Source organism: Solanum lycopersicum, chromosome 1 (assembly GCF_036512215.1).
Source record: "Solanum lycopersicum chromosome 1, SLM_r2.1".
Classification (NCBI taxonomy): domain Eukaryota; kingdom Viridiplantae; phylum Streptophyta; class Magnoliopsida; order Solanales; family Solanaceae; genus Solanum; species Solanum lycopersicum.
In genome coordinates, this window is record NC_090800.1 from 75,775,828 (window position 1) to 75,792,419 (window position 16,592).

The following is a 16,592-nucleotide window of genomic DNA, read 5'->3' on the forward strand; positions in this document are numbered from 1 at the left end:
TTGCACATAGATTATTTTATGCTTTCTTTTATTTGGTGCATTCATAATAACATGTATTGTATAAAAAAATGTTTTACCTTAACCCTCCACAATTATAGTGTAAAAGATTAAAAAAGATATTTTGAGGGATAATCGAGTCTTTAATCATACTAATACATGCAGTAAACCTATTGCATTACATACTAATACGTAAAAATCAATGATATTAGTAACACACCCCTTAATACACGATACAATATATAAGCATTAGTTATACATAGATTGAAAAAGAGCACCAAACAATGTACTAGACTGCTAGTAATACATTCATTATTTTTTCTAATAAACTCTATCAAGCGATCCAGAAGTGCATAACTAATGCAAGGTTGAAAAACTGTATCATACAACGTATCTATAATTTAAAATTTTCAAATCATGATTTTTAAAAAATTTAAGATTTCATCTCATAATAACAGAGTGCGATTTCATGCTGATTTAATCCACTAATAATAATACATAAAATTAATATATAATCTATTTTTTTCAAAAATACTCAACCAAATTAGGAATATTAAAAAAAAAGATGAAAAAGGGACGTGGTATTATTATAATAATGGGATTTGGTGACATTTGTATCTTGGTTTGTCTCAATCTGTTGTCGCATGCTCGCATTTCAGTGTTTTGCATGTCATTTCTTGAAAGGTAAAAAGAGACACAATGCACAACCCCACATACTATAATCCCAAATGCCTATCTCTGTATTAATCAACCATTTTACTCTCTCATCTTTTTCTGGGTTATCTTCATTTTCAATTTGATTATATTCCCCCAAAAATTACATCTTTTTTTCTATCAACAAATCTTCTTTTTCTTGGAAATTATGTTTGATTTTTTCTTCTTCACAGACCCCACAAACAACACATCTTCTTAATCTTTCTTTTACATAAAAAGTCATTCTTTGATCACCCCTTAAAGTTTTCTTTTTTCTTTTGCTTCTTCTTTGGGGGTTCCCTTCTTGTATTGCAATCTTTCTTTATCGTTTCTTCTTCATTGGGTTTTGGGGTTGTTCCAATCTTGGTTTCTTTATAAGTTTTTTCTTTTCTTTTCTGACAACCCCCCAAATTCTATTCCTAGACCAAAATCCTTGTTTGGGTGTCTTGGTATTAGGGTTTGTTTTTTCTTGTTGGCTTTTATGTATCACAGGTTTGAATAAAAAAAAACCCATTTTTGGAAAAAACAATGCTGTAAATGGGTTATGCAGATTTGGTTTTATTAAGTTTTTAGACCTGGTTGAGTAATTTTTACAAATAATTGGTGTGCAGCTTTGTTTGGATTGAGATATGGGGTGTGTTCATGGGAAGTGTTGTTGTAGATATCCAAGATCTTCAGATGGTGATAATAGGGAAGATTTGGGTAGATATGCTCAGGTTCAAACACATATTCTTGCTGGAAGGTCTGTTGAAAGTGCTCAAGTTCCTTCCCATAACTTCAGGTTAGAGTATTCGGTGCTTACGCAGCGCGGGTTTTATCCTGAATCACCTGAGAAAGAAAATCAGGATAGTTATTGTATAAGAACACAGCTTCAGGGTAATCCAAATGTTCATTTCTTTGGGGTGTTTGATGGGCATGGACAGTTTGGTACTGAATGTTCTGTGTTTGTTAGGGATAGGCTTGTTGAGATTTTATCAAATGATTCTACATTGTTAGATGACCCTGTTAAGGCTTACAATTCTGCATTTTCAATAACAAATGAAGAACTTCATGATAGTGAGATTGATGATTCCATGAGTGGGACAACTGCTATAACTGCTCTTCTTGTTGGAGACATGTTGTATGTGGCTAATGTAGGTGATTCAAGAGCAGTGATGGCTGTTAAAGAAGGAAATAGAGTTGTTGCCAAAGATTTGTCTTCTGATCAGACACCATTTAGGAAAGATGAATGTGAAAGAGTGAAAAGCTGTGGGGCAAGAGTTCTTAGTGTTGATCAAGTGGAAGGTCTAAAGGATCCTGATATTCAATCATGGGGGGACGAGGAAACAGAAGGAGGTGATCCACCTAGATTGTGGGTTCAAAATGGGATGTATCCAGGGACTGCGTTTACACGGAGTGTTGGAGATAGTACAGCTGAAAGCATTGGTGTAGTTGCTGTTCCAGAGGTGACAACAGTACATCTTACAGCTCATCATCCTTTCTTCGTAGTTGCAAGCGATGGTGTCTTTGAGTTCCTCTCCAGCCAAACTGTGGTGGACATGGTAAGGGTTACTTTATTTGATGCTAAAATCTGTAGAAATTTATTTATTCTTGTTTTTGTTCATCTTCATTGTTTTTTGCTTGGCACATCTGCATTGTTAGGAATCGGCATAATACATAAATGTGCCCATTAACTTCGCTTCGCTTCATTTCACATTTGTCCTCCAACTTTGAATGTGCACAAGTAAACACACATCTTACGTGCATGCGCAATACAAATTGCCATGTTGGATGCCACATAGGATATGTATGTCTATTTGTTCAACTACACAAGTTTAAGTGTCTACTTGTGCTCACCAAAGTTGGAGAGCATAAATGTGAGCCGAGACCAAGTTAAAGGGCATATGTATGTATTATGCCAAATGTCACTGGTGGTGCGTCTCTCTGCAGTTTTGATATCAGAATTCATGTATAAAGGCTCTGTTACAGCAAGATATTCGACATTATTCATGTCAAACCATTATGCTATGTTGTCTATTTCTATTTATGTGTTACTGTGTCAGTATGTGTGTATTAAATATTGAAGTAAATCTTGATGATATTTTCGCTATTGGAGGTCTGCTACATTAAGCCAAGATTCTTCTAAATTCTTTGCCTTCGATAGGTCTCAAATAAGATGCTTGGCATAAAACTGCATTGAGTCTGGATAATGGATCCAATGGAAAAGAAATGTAATTAAAAAACAAGGAAGAAAATGTCGAAGAGATGAATGTCATACTTTAGGTAGCCATTAAAAGTCAAACTGGAAGGATAACACATTAAATTCTGAACTTTGTCTCTGATAAATCATTTTGGTGACACTATGAAGTAGTGATTCCTTAGTATTGAACATTATCTAAGAATAGTCATAGCTTATAAGCTAAAAGCCATAAGTTGGTCATACCCAACTTTTGGCTTTTAGCTTATTGTTGTACTTTTTGGCCTAAAAGTATGTGCTTAAAAGCACTTTTTTTGTCTTTTTCAAACACCTCCAAAATTTTAAAAAAAAAGAGCTTAAAAGCCAAAAGCTACTTGAAATAAGCAAATCCAAACACCCTCGTGTTCTGTAATTGGAATTAGTGTACTTTTTCTGGCATATCTTCTTTGTTTGGATCGACTGTCAAGGAATGGCCTTTGTATCATGGCCCTTTTTGTGCTCTCAACTCTGATGATACTAAAAGTGAATTCAGCATATGGGTTTACTGTTGGAATGTTAAGTAGCATTTTCTTGACTAGTTGAGGGCGAACTTGGCACATTGATAGAGTTGCTCCTTTGGTTACTTATAGGTCACACATTCATGATTAAAAATAATATTTTTTAGGTCAGGGTGTTGAAGCAGCCTCTTTGTGAAAATGTGAGGATAAGGCTACATACTGTATACACATTCTCTTTACCCCACTAGTTGGGGAGCATTTTGTTTAGGGTAACCCATTTTAATTTATTGAGTTGTTGGTAACTCCATTTAGTTAAGCTGAAGTCTTAAGACAAGTTAAAGTTAGTATCTAATGAGAAAACATAGAAACTACTATTACTGCACCTCATCCTTAAACTAGTTGACCCAAGTGATATGAATCCTCATCCATCCCATTATAATTTGGCCCAATTTTATGCAAATATTTGATAGTTTGTCCTTAAAGACATTAATTATGGTACTAAGAAGCAGGATATTATTTACATTTTGCACTTATCCCTACATTGAGAAAATCTGAAAACACTATATTCCTGGCAAAAGACAGGATCTGGACTAAGTTTTGATCTCAACCAGTTGGTATGGCCTCCATGGACTTTTTACCTACATTTGGTTTTTTTCTTTGTTAACTTCGGTTGAATTCAAGGGGTTATCAGTCTTCTGAAATAAAATTTCCATGTGATTTTAGGCCTACACCTTGAATCATCGCTATGTTGCACCTATAAACTGGGTGTAGTTGGAGGTCTATGTAGCATGGTCAAACAAATTTAGGCGGTGTCCTCGCATTTTATCCTCTATGGCTGCTATTTGTATCTTCTATCTGATTTTTAATTTTTAATTTTGTTGTACACCTACTTAATATCTGCATACGAACACTTTTTGTGGATATCTCTACTATAACATTAGTGGTCTCATTTATTCAATTGTTCTTTGACTTCAAAGTTCTCCATTTTTAGAGGTTGAACTCGAGACCTTTGGTTAAGAGTGGAGGCATCCCATATATTCCATTGTATCCCTTGGTGGTAGGAGGAAGTTCTTGAATAGATAACCACATATGAAAATTTGCCTTTCTTTTCCTTCCTCTTCTTTCTCTGTAGATATTCTGAAATGTTCTTTTCCGGTGATCATCTCGTCCTTGTCTAACTTATGTGGCATTTAGTGTTTTTAAAGGCTCGCTTGAGGTGCATTGCAAGCTGTTTTGTTTTTCTCTGGTTCATGCAATACTCTAATGCAAGCACAAAGGTGATATGATGTGTCCAACTTCCTCATAGGCATTGTTTCTAAAGAGAAGAACTAAATAATATTGAGTGAATATGTTAATAATTAAAGTTAGGTAATAAAAATACAGTAATAAGAAAACTAGCTAAATCTCTTGATTAAAAAACAGCAAAAGCTAAAATTAAAAACTAAAATTGTACTATTTACATCTGAATGTGAAATATAAAACAGTTCCTGTACTTGATCTACACGATTTTGACTTCATATATTTCAATTTATTGACAATTTTTCTGCTGTTTAGTTTGTCTGAATAGATACTTTTCGTACATAATGTGTGTCAGTGTGTTGCTGCATGTCTGTATATAATATGCGTTCATCATTTGTTCCTTCCTTAGCTAAAATTTCTCAAGTTCATGCATTAATTGTGCTATAGGCTTAAAGCCACTGCAGACCCTTGATCCTTTTATTCAACACACTCAATGCTTTGACAACACTGGTGGCACTTCGTATATTGACGATTAGTGGTAGTTATGCCAATAAATTATTCGAACAATGCCAAAAAAGAAGTTAAATAGAAAAGCCGGATCATGCTTTTGTGACATTAGTTAAGATCAATATGATCTATCTTCATGTAAATGAGCAAATTCCTTTTACTTGATCTCAGCCACCATTTGTTTCAGTCATTGTCGACATTTTCTGCCTTGTTTCTTATTCCCTTCTTGTGTAGGTAAATAGAGCTGCGGATCCTAGGGATGCAAGTTCAGCCATTGCTGGAGAGTCTTACAAACTGTGGCTAGATCATGAAAATCGGACAGATGATATAACAATCATCATTGTACATATTAAAGCCTTATCCAATGTATGAACCATTTGATTCTTATTTGTTGATTTTGTTGTTTCTTTTCTAATTCTCTGGATATATATAAATTCACATTATTTTTCCTATGGTTAGAAATAAGTAGTAACAATTTGATCGATGGACTCTAGGAGCATCTGTTGCTAATATTACTGGACTAAGTTCTTTCTTCATTGTGGATTTTGTCTATTAACTTATTTAAAATAGGATCAAAACAACATAGTCACCACATGCATGCCTGCAATTTCTTGCCTTTGGTATTCCACGATTCAAGATTACTTCATGTTTCTGTTTACTTTTGGATTAACTAATATACTCTGAAGTTGGGATAGTCAGGTGGTGGTGCCACAGCCAAGAGAAATGGAGGAAGAACAACGAACACAGAGAAAGAAACATCGGAGATATATTTCACTCCGTCTGCTTCGGAAGGTTATCGGTCAGTAAGGAGTGAGTTGTCTGAAGTGAGCTGTTGTCAAACTGTTCCGTCATCAGACCAGAGCTCCAGAGTAGTAGTTTCATCTAGCTTGTGAGTTTCACTCTTTCCCAACTTCTCTCTTTTTCTTTTTCTTTATCTGTATATTGTTCTACAAGTGACCGCTTGCACCTACTTCTCTTGTAGGGATTGAACAAAGAAAAGACTTCCAAGGGTTTCCACGCATTTCCACATATTTTAGATGTGCCTGAAACGGTAACATCCTTCATTCCTTAGTCATTGATAATTATAAACGTATATAACAATCGATGCATAAGTAGATGCACGAACTGATAGTGGTTTACTATACCTTTCTACACATTGAATATGACAGATAGCAGGACCTGAGCAGCATTCACTTAGCAGTTGAACCTATGTCCTTTCCTTGTAAAAGAATCTAGCAGTTTATGGATCTATTGCCCTCTGACTTCAACTGGTTACACTACTCACTTCAGTTTCTTCACACTTTACGTTCTTGTGCATAGCTCATCAATCAAGTTAACCTGAGTTGTTCTGGAGACTTCTTTGCTGGGGCGTTGCTTCTGTCAAAAAGCTTAACACTGATTCACATGTACATGGGTTAGTCAATAGTTGCAGCTTCTTGCAACAAGTAAGAGCAAACTTTGTACTGTATTCCATCTAAACTTGTCAGTTTTAGAATGACAATATTTCGTATCATATCATTTCGACTTGGCTGTGGAAGAACTTATTGTTGTATGAAGTAGTATCAAACAAGTATACCACGCATGAAAGTTGGTTAAATTTGTATATACAATGATCGTCGTACTAGAGATTAGGCAGCTCACTTGTGTGGGTGGACTTGCTACCTTTTTATGAGTCCTTGTGCTGTGTTGTAGGGAAAAATAAGTTTCCTTACTAACGTAATCCAAATAATTCACCTCCCTTGTCGACCAGACAAAGGAGATATGAATTCCATTTAGGTGAATTAGGTCATGAGCTTTGTTTTCTTGGGTCGAAGGCGAGAACTTGGAAGTAACTCATCATAGCCCCACACCCTATATTCATGAACTTGAAAGTGAGTCATTGGGGAGCTCGCTTAAGGAGTAGTAGATTTAATTATTTTTATTTAGGAGAACAATAGTGATTTTAGTATCACTAGTTAACTTGATCGCGCTTGGCATAGTAATGATACATACATGTCACTAACATTTTAAAATACTAAAATCTATGAAATATTTCATAAGAACAAAAATGAAACTTTGAATATTCTTATTTTTTCTAGGTGAAATGAATTGGGATTTTCTTTTTATATTTTTGTGTGCATGCGTTAATAAATTTGAGAACTGTTACTTACGTTGTACATTCGATATCTGTACATTTGTGATACGTATAAAATTTTTCCATTGTTAGAGAAATATTTTAAGGGTGAGTTCGGTACAAAGGAGAATACTATTACCCAAGTGGGTTTCTTACTTTTTTTTTTCTTAAGGTTAGATAAAAATGATGAAAGGTAGGGGTGGGGTGGTAGATTGCAGAGGCGGAAGTGAAAATGAGGTGTGGTAGAGGCAGGTAAGGATAAATATACAAAATTAAGTATAATAGAATGGAAGCATAACATTTTCTTTTAAGAGCAATGGACAAATCTGATCATCTTTTTAGGAGCCCTTTTATTTTTAATTTGAAAGAGCGTGCTTTTACTCATTTAGGGAGATAAATAAAGGAATCAGTGGACTTTATGATCGGAGAAAGATTGGTGGGGGGACTCGTAAGAAGGGAAGATGACCCACCAAATTTATATTAAAAATTGTCAATGTGAACACAAATAAAATCTTGAATTGCGTATAGATAGAAAACGAACTACTTTCTATTCTCGAAATTGAAATATATGAACTAGTCCCTTTCTTCATGACCCAAATGTTTGGTGACTCAATATTTATATCGGTTTATCATCCATTTGAAGAATTTTTATAACTTCAATACAAAATTGTGAAAAGAGGTTAAAGGCAAGATCTTTTCTAAAAAAAAAAAGAAAAGGAATTCATGCTCATGTTCAGAGTGCAGAGATTGTTTGTACAATATGAAATACTACTATTTACTAGATTTTTTAAAAATAAAATTACGTGCAAGTTTATAATCACGCACATTTATTTATAAAAGAAACATGATAATATTCAATTTATCAATGCGGCAATATTTTGCTCTAACAACTATAATTTATCCACACCGAGTGTTTACACCAAATTAGTACATGTGTTTAAATTTATAATTCACTTTACTTAACTATAATTAATTAACATATGATTTGATTTAAACCGCGATGCAGCTATATTTTCCTGTTAAGTAACATTGTAAAAAATTTATAACACATTTTTTTTACCACTACAATTTCATGTTTACAAATAAATAAATATTATATTTTTTTAAAATTAAATAAATTACGTATCTAAACAAAACTTTAGTTTCGAATAAATCTGTGATATTCCAAATCTCAATAGATTTCGAGCAAATCAATATTCCTTTTAAGTCTATTTTTCCGTCCAGATTCATTGTTTAAACAAATTATATAATAGGAGAAGTTGTTCACAGGAGTTAACAATGGCAGTTGAGAAATCTGAGGAAGAATGGCGTGCTATTCTATCTCCTGAGCAGTTTCGAATCCTCCGTCAGAAAGGAACTGAGTAATTTCTTTATTCTCTTTATCTTCTTTTTTTTTTTTTTTGGCGTAAGCAAAAAAATATTTGATTGATGTATGTATTATTCGATGAAACAACTTTGCTGAGAGAGATTAGTATTTTACAGGCTAAAGGGAAGTGGTGAATATGACAAGTTTTTTGATGAAGGAATTTATAACTGTGCTGGTTGTGGAACTCCATTGTATAAATCCTCAACCAAATTTGACTCTGGCTGTGGTTGGCCTGCTTTCTTTGAGGGTCTTCCGGGGACGATAAATCGCTCTGTGAGTATGCATGCTCTTTCGTCGTAAAATTGCACTGGTGAAAATTCTAACTCCGCTATTTGTTTCTACTTGCAGCCAGATCCAGATGGAAGGAGGACGGAGATTACATGTGCTGCTTGTGGTGGACATCTTGGTCATGTTTTCAAAGGAGAAGGTCACAACACACCCACAGATGAACGACACTGTGTCAACAGCGTTTCTGTCAAGTTTATCCCTGCAAATACCTCATCTGTTCTACTCTGAAAATGGTGTCGTTTTCACCTTACCTTAAGACTTGGCAAATGGTAGAGGGCTGAAGCAACTGTTTGTGAACATGTTTATGTTTAGTCTTGAATGAATAATAGAGATTCATAGAACCGATAGTAAACTATTTCAAGACTGAAGTATTTTTGATTTATTGATATATATGTTGGTGGCTATTCAAAGTCTATAAACACAACCTATATCAACCATTGTGGTTCGAGTTAGGAACCACTCAACAAATTGCTTCTTTGGGTACTTCTCCTTAGCTTTGTAAAACTTTTGGGTGCTAGATTTATTCACTGCATACCCGCGCATCAACTTTCTTTCCTTTCTGTCTTTGGGCTGTTTGGTTGGCACGACATAATAAATATATCTTCGAGGGAAAACCTTTCTTAGTAACATGTATGTCATGTTACTAAGAAACCAGTCTGCTAATTCTAACATTATGCTTATTATGGATAGTGGTTGTGATTCAGTTTCAGGCTTATTTACCGCAGGGGGTGTTTTTAGAAATAGTGTCAGAGATTGGATACTTGGATTTACAGGGACTTGTCCTACTTCTAAGCCTCTTGAGATGGAAATGTGAGCTATGTTGGTAGGACCTACTTTAGCTCTGCAATATGGGATGATGCATCTGGAAAGAAACATGGACTCACTACAGTTGTTGCACCTACTAAACTCACCGCTATTTCATGACTCTCACGTTTACAAGGAACAAAATGAACTAGCGGATGTTTTAGTTGTTGTCACCATAACTACTACTTTGATGGATGATAACACTCTGCTGTTTTGGAACTCTCCAGCATCCTTGACGAATATTTTGCAGGCTGACAAGAATGGGGAGTTGTATAGTAGAAGAGTGCAGTCTATATCCTACTCCAATAGGTCTTCTATGTTTAATACTAGTTCCACTAGGCAAGTTGTACATACATCATCTGCTAGTTTGGTTGTTTCTGTAGTGCCACAGCCACAACTTATGACCCTGTAAACTTTTTGCTATACAAAAAAAAAGAGATGATTATTGATGAGCTAAAGAAGGAAGCTTCACGGATAGCAAGAGAACAAGGGAAAAACACACCGAACGAAGTCAACGATTGATTTTGTCCAAAAAAAAAACAGCATAATAATCATAGAGATAGAATACACAAAGAAAATAGCATGTTTTTGTCATAACTCATCTCAGTTTATTAATTCCAACAACAGGTAATAGTTAGTCATCATTGTGTATCTTTTTAAGAAAAATCAGCAGAAAAAGTTAACTGTAAGCCTCCAAATTCGAAAAATTTCTCAACTCCTCTTGTCTTTCTGTCTTCTATCGTTACATGCCTTGAGAGCCTGAACTTCTGCAACCAGCACATAGTTTTTGGAATAAACTAAAAAGTAGTCAACAATCAAGCACTAGTGTGGTATGCATTCTTTTTTATTCTGTGGCCGCGTTAATACAATTGATATTATAAACAAGAGAATCTCAGTACGCACACATCTGAACATGAAAGTGTGCATTTCTACCCCTTTTTTGATGCTGCATCACATGCCAGCTGAAAACTAGCACATGTAGATCCCCCGGTATACTATGTTTCTACCCATCAGAGCTATATGTTATCTCAATCTCCGTTCTGCTTTGATTGGAATACTATACTAAAATATATAGGTTTCATACAACAACATACTTCATTATCAAGCTGGACCGGCTATATCACTAATTTTCATTGTTCAAACAAAAAATATCATAATGACTAACTTTCATATCGATTATGTTCTTGATATCTAGTCAGCTAATAGTGGTCAGTTGATCGCAAATAACTAATTTAGATTTCTAATTGGAATGATAACACTTATTTTCCCTCTTTCTAAATGAGGATACAAAATTCATATTCGCTAAAAGAAATAAAAATAACAAAATGTGAAGCAAACTAAGATAGAAGATACCTTTTTGACAAGATTTCCAATTCCGGTTAGAATTGATCAGACAATCCTGCATATGTAAACTTGTGATCAGTTCCAATTTGGGGTTTAGGGTTTAAGAATTGAATAAGATACCTGTAATGATAAGTAGACAGAAGAGCACTCGTTGAGCTGCTTTACAGTTTCGTCTTCTTCGTCGGCGTCATCCTGATGTACCGTTGGCCGCATCGGCGGCGGAAGCAGTGGCGCGTTCGGAGTTTGTTGATGGTCCATTATATGTTCGTCTTCTACTTTATTTGCAAATTGTTTTTACAGTAATTGAGTCATTCCCCCAAATAAATACAATAATATTCTTCCATTTTTGTCCTTGATATTTTAGAAAAAAGTGCTAGTACCAAATAAATCCAAATTAAAAATAATTTTCTCAACTTGTCTTGTTATATAAATTGAGATAAAAAGACGTGTTAAAATAAAACACTTCTTAGTTGATATTAGGGATTTCATTTAGTCTAAATCTTAATTATTTAAATTTAATATATTACTAGTTGATTTATTTCTTTTTCAGAAAAATCTATTTAGCAATAAATTTCAAAAATATACATGTTGTGATTCTTAATTTATTATTCTAAAGAGTCTATTAAATACTCCTCTCGTTTTATATTAGTTAAATTGTTGAAGTATTTTTTATTTTTAAAATTAAGCTGATTGAAGCATAAATAGTTATAGCGGCTTCATACTCATGAACTTCTCTTTATTTAGTAGTTAATTAAAAAGTAAATATGTTTAGTCAAATAATAGAAAAATTACAATTAATTTGGGTTCTAAAACTACTATTTCTCCTATTGTTTTATCTTAATATTTTTTGAATTTTTATTGCAATAATTTTTTGGGTGTGTTGATATTTATTAAGAACTCAAGAATTCTAAGTAGAAATATACTCATTACTCGTACAACAACAAGCATATACTTGAGGTCTCTTTAACAATTTATTTTAAGGCACCAACTTTATTAAATCTCTTTGATCATCAAATATGCTTATATGATCAAATTTACTTATAAGATTATGACAATAAAGGTCTCTATATCTGAATAATAATAAATGATTAAGATTATTTATTTTAATATTTAAATATGCATATGAAATTAAACATTATAAAGTTTTCATTTCAATTAAAAAAATATTAATTTTGGATTAAAATAATATTTTAATGTCTACAGTTGATTATAAAAATTAATTACATGCAGTTTAAATTACGTATCAATAAAAATTTTATTTTGATGTTGAACCATTTTTTTTTTATAAAAAGATGTATGTTGAATTCTTAAAAAAAATATGTATATTTATAGTTTTAACAACAATAATATATCTAGTGTTTACTTACCAGTGAATTTAATCATACAAATAAGTTGGATAATTAAGAAAATATCAATCAAATAGTAGTATAAAACAAAATTTTAATAAGAGACCTCAAGTATGTATAATACATAATTATTATTTTGATCATGGCGGAAACCTTTGAGAGTTCTTGATAAATATCATTAATGTACCCAAAAATATTATTACAATAAGAATTCTGACAAATATCAATACACACTAAAAAATTGTTCGTATTAAAAAAATACTAAACAAAAATATTTGAAAAGAATGGTACAAACTTATTAGTTTAAGATAAAAATTGATGTTTGATTGATATAACTGAGAAAAAAAGTTGGTAGCGAGAGAGGCAAAAATGTGCAAAGAGAAAAAAGGAGGTGGACAACGTGATTATTTTGTAATTTATTCAATAAGTCTGAATGTTGTTAAGACTCTCTTATATATAAGAGTTTGTTCAGATTTTTTCAGATTCATTGAAAAATTATTTAAAAAAGAAACAAATAAACATAATAATTTAAATTTGAATAATTAAGATTTAAACTTAAAAATCAAACACACATAATTTGCTAAATTTGAATAATTACAATTCAAACATTTATTAAATATTAAAAAAAATATTAGTAGGATTTTTTAATAAAATCATAAGCCGAACGACCCCATAAGACTAACAATAAAACAGAAGAAAGCTTTGAATGGTATTCAATGTATTGAGTACCAAAGGCAAAGTCAACATTTTGCTAAAAAAAAGATCTTTTCACATATCACAAGAGACATTTAATTCTATATATTTTTTGCCAACCACAGGCAAGTTCTTTTATTTTTCCTCTTTGATTGCTATTTTATTTACAAGTAAAAATACACGATTTGTGATAAAATAAGATTCCTCAATTACTTATTTAGCTATCCAGTATTAAGTAAACATCCGTGGCAAAATTTGCAATATTAGTAAGAAAATGGAAAAAAATTGATTTCGTTCGTAAGTTAGCTTCCTTTTTTTTTAAAAAAAAAAACCTATATAATATAGACATTCATGTTGGGTTCAAAAGAATTACGATATTATACGGAAGCTTATAATTGTAAATTATAATACTAAATTAGATGATAAAGAAATACTAAAAAAAACTACTTTATAAGATCGATTCAGTCAATTGGCCTACATATGATAATGAGAGAATAAATTTTCCTATAAACAAAATTCTTTTAATGGCTAATGATATAATGTTATGGTATGAGCAATAGTCTTCGATTTATAGAGTTCCAAACTTTTCTTTCAAGGAAGGAATAAATCAAATATTGAAAGAAAATTATATTTTTCCTTTCAGTAATAGTTAAAAATAGTTATGATAATAATTTGACTTTTTTAAAAGAGAAAAATAATGTCCAAATAAAGTAAGAAAATCATAAAAAAATTCCACTTTCGACTTGACTTTTCTGATAAAATACTCTTCATCCTTTTTCTTCACAAAAGTCATTATTGTTTACCATGATTTAAAAACTTATATGAGTTAAAAAGTGAATTTTTGTGCATTAAAGTAAACACGGGTTGATGAATTGAAGTCTTGTATTAAAAGTTATATGAACAAAATTGACAGTAGAGCTCATGTTTTAAAAGTAATACGTATGAGTTGAAATATGGAGTCCATGCCTTAAAAGTTAGCTCGGGTTGAAAGTTTGAGCTCATGCATGAAAATAAGCATGAGTTTGAAAATTGATTTTGGTTTTAAAAGGAGCAACATTGTTGAAAAGGCAAAATTAATGAAATACACGTCTTATATATATTTTCATTATTTCTAATATCCCATTATATTTCTAAAATCCCTTATTTCTTTAATGTATTCGACTTACATATTAATATATTCGAACTACATATCATGTATTCGGTTTATTTTATAATTTATTTGAATTAGTTTTTAATGTATCCAAGCTACATAATTATGCATTCGAGCTACATTATGTATTCAATTTATGTTATAATGTATCCGAGCTACATACTAATGTGTCCGCTTTGTGTTACTTTTTATTGGATTAATGTAATTACAAACTAAAGAGTGATAAATTGTTATTTCATATTAAAACTATGTGATTCCTAAAATTTATCCTATTGAAAATATGGTTCAAATTTCTTTTCCACGTGTAGTTGAACGAAAATCTTTATTATTATCAAATTTATTGCAAATTGCTTTGAAACTGCCTTGAACATGTTTTCAACTTCATTCATATACATTGAATCATTGAACCATTTGCATTGATATCACTTGTTGAGTTAAAAAAATCTAGATATCATGTTAAAGCTTACGATTGCAAATCATAATATCGATAAATCAGACAACATATAAAACTATACTAAAATAAATACAATATTATTATGTTATTTGACCAATTTGCTTACTTATTTTTAAAAAAATGCATAAAATTATAGAGAGAAATTATCTCCATCAGTAAAATTCTTAAGTGACTAAATTATGAATGTTATATTGTGTTCCAGTATGAGAATAGGAGTCTTCAATTGATAGATTTTTAAATTCTCTCAAAGGAAAAAATAATTCAACTATGAAAGAAAATTATATTTTTCCTTCTAGGAATAGTTAAAACATTAATAGACTATGGTAATAATTTGATTTCCCTTCAAAAGAAAATTAGAACTAAAATAAAGTAAGAAAGTCATGTTAAGTTTTAAACGATTTACTATAATACATAATGTTTATAATACTCCCCTTAATGTCTAAAAGATATTTTATGTGCCTCATTAAAATTTTATTAGAAAAAAAAAAGTAATAATTTTTTTAAAAAAAAATAAATATATCTAATAATAGGCATTTTGAAATTAATTATCTAGTAGGTAAGATTTATAAAAACTATATGTAATCTTGAACAACATCTGTTGTAAAACTAAAAGTATGCAAATTCAAATGCATCACTCTTTCTTCCAAGCAACTATTACCAATATTAAAGCAAAAATGGCACCCATAACTTCTAAAAGAAATTTCGAAAAAGGGCCTAAAATATCTTTAAAGTATTGAAAATGGTATAAAATTACCCTTCATCCACCTATTGGCTCCAAAATGCCCTTTTCATCCACCTATTGACTCCAAAATACTCTTGTCATCCACCTTTGGATTCAAAATTGACCACTTTTTTAATTGTTTTAAAATTAAACTCTTTAAATACTTTTTAAAATACTTGACGTTCAACTATTGGTTATAATTTAATTTATTAATATAATTTATAAATCAACTCACTACCCACTAATTACTAACTAAATCTCACCCAATTAATAATTCAATTATAATATCAGAATCATCATAAACACTACTAAAACATGATGAAATTATAGATTCCTGAAAATAACATTCAAAATTATTCGAGTCCGAATCGAAGATCCAATTAAATTTAGGTTGAGCCGCTTATTTAGGAGGACACTTTCTTTCAAGATTGAATGAGAAATTTATGATTAGAGGTAAAGAAGTAATACATCCCAAATTAATTCATGCATTTTTTTAAAATATAATTTTATAAATATTTATTATTTGTTGTAAAACCTTTAATATATTATTTTTTAAAAAAGTTACCTATGAAGTAACATCACATAATTGAGATGTAAGAATAATTAAGATAAACATAGTCAGACTTTTAAGTTTATCGGTAATTTTATTTAGACATTTGAATGTATGATAATTTACTTCTTTAGATATTTTTATCTCAAATTTTTAAAAACACTCAATTGGTAGTAGCTAATCTGTTGTTGCATTAATAATATGACGGATTTATTAATTTAGAGGGGTTTAATTAGTAATGGGTGGATAGTGGATTGATTTATAAATTATATTAATAAGTTAAATTATAACAAATAGTTGAGCACCAGGTATTTAAAAAAATATTTAAATAGTTTAAATATAAAACTGTTAAATAAGTGGTCAATTTTGAACAAAAAGGTGGATGACAAGAGTATTTTGGACCCAATTAGTGGATAATAAGGATATTTTGGAGTCAATAGGTGGATGAAGGATAATTTTATACCATTTTCAATATTTAAACGGTATTTTAGACCCTTTTACTGCATGATGTCATGTTTGTATCATTTAATTGTGGATTACGGGGCTCTTATTTTTTCTTAATTATTCTCAATTTTCTCGTAAATTTTAACTAATCTCCATCCTCAAGAGGTCGAACTTATATTTTAGTAGTACTTGTGTTTTTTTATTTAATTT

The 16,592-nt window shown here is 31.2% G+C and overlaps 3 protein-coding genes across 8 annotated transcripts; 2 read left to right on the forward strand and 1 right to left on the reverse strand.

Moving 5' to 3' along the window:
- Positions 1–616: 616 nt before the first annotated feature.
- Positions 617–6,719, forward strand: LOC101266158 (probable protein phosphatase 2C 35). 4 transcript variants are annotated; one of them, XM_010324580.4, is made up of 5 exons: positions 617–2,231; positions 5,344–5,475; positions 5,809–5,998; positions 6,092–6,160; positions 6,279–6,719. In XM_010324580.4, exons 1-3 carry the CDS (start codon positions 1,320–1,322, stop codon positions 5,914–5,916), a joined length of 1,152 nt encoding a protein of 383 aa, XP_010322882.1. In that variant the 5' UTR covers positions 617–1,319; the 3' UTR covers positions 5,917–5,998; positions 6,092–6,160; positions 6,279–6,719. The 4 variants fall into 4 exon arrangements, with proteins under 4 accessions (XP_010322882.1, XP_004229471.1, XP_019070754.1 ...); XM_004229423.5 differs by having other exon boundaries at positions 619–2,231; positions 5,805–5,998; XM_019215209.3 differs by having other exon boundaries at positions 635–2,231; positions 5,796–5,998.
- Positions 6,720–8,403: 1,684 nt separating this feature from the next.
- Positions 8,404–9,344, forward strand: LOC101266452 (peptide methionine sulfoxide reductase B5). Its single transcript, XM_004229424.5, has 3 exons — positions 8,404–8,583; positions 8,705–8,861; positions 8,937–9,344. Exons 1-3 carry the CDS (start codon positions 8,501–8,503, stop codon positions 9,102–9,104), a joined length of 408 nt encoding a protein of 135 aa, XP_004229472.1. The 5' UTR covers positions 8,404–8,500; the 3' UTR covers positions 9,105–9,344.
- LOC101266756 (uncharacterized) lies at positions 8,569–11,420 on the reverse strand. 3 transcript variants are annotated; one of them, XM_010324595.4, is made up of 3 exons: positions 11,145–11,420; positions 11,034–11,079; positions 8,569–10,100 (listed from the first exon to the last, which is right to left on the reverse strand). In XM_010324595.4, exons 1-3 carry the CDS (start codon positions 11,280–11,282, stop codon positions 10,036–10,038), a joined length of 249 nt encoding a protein of 82 aa, XP_010322897.1. In that variant the 5' UTR covers positions 11,283–11,420; the 3' UTR covers positions 8,569–10,035. The 3 variants fall into 3 exon arrangements, with proteins under 3 accessions (XP_010322897.1, XP_004229473.1, XP_069147523.1); XM_004229425.5 differs by lacking the exon at positions 8,569–10,100 and adding an exon at positions 10,248–10,447; XM_069291422.1 differs by lacking the exon at positions 8,569–10,100 and adding an exon at positions 10,248–10,477.
- Between the last annotated feature and the right edge of the window lie 5,172 nt (positions 11,421–16,592).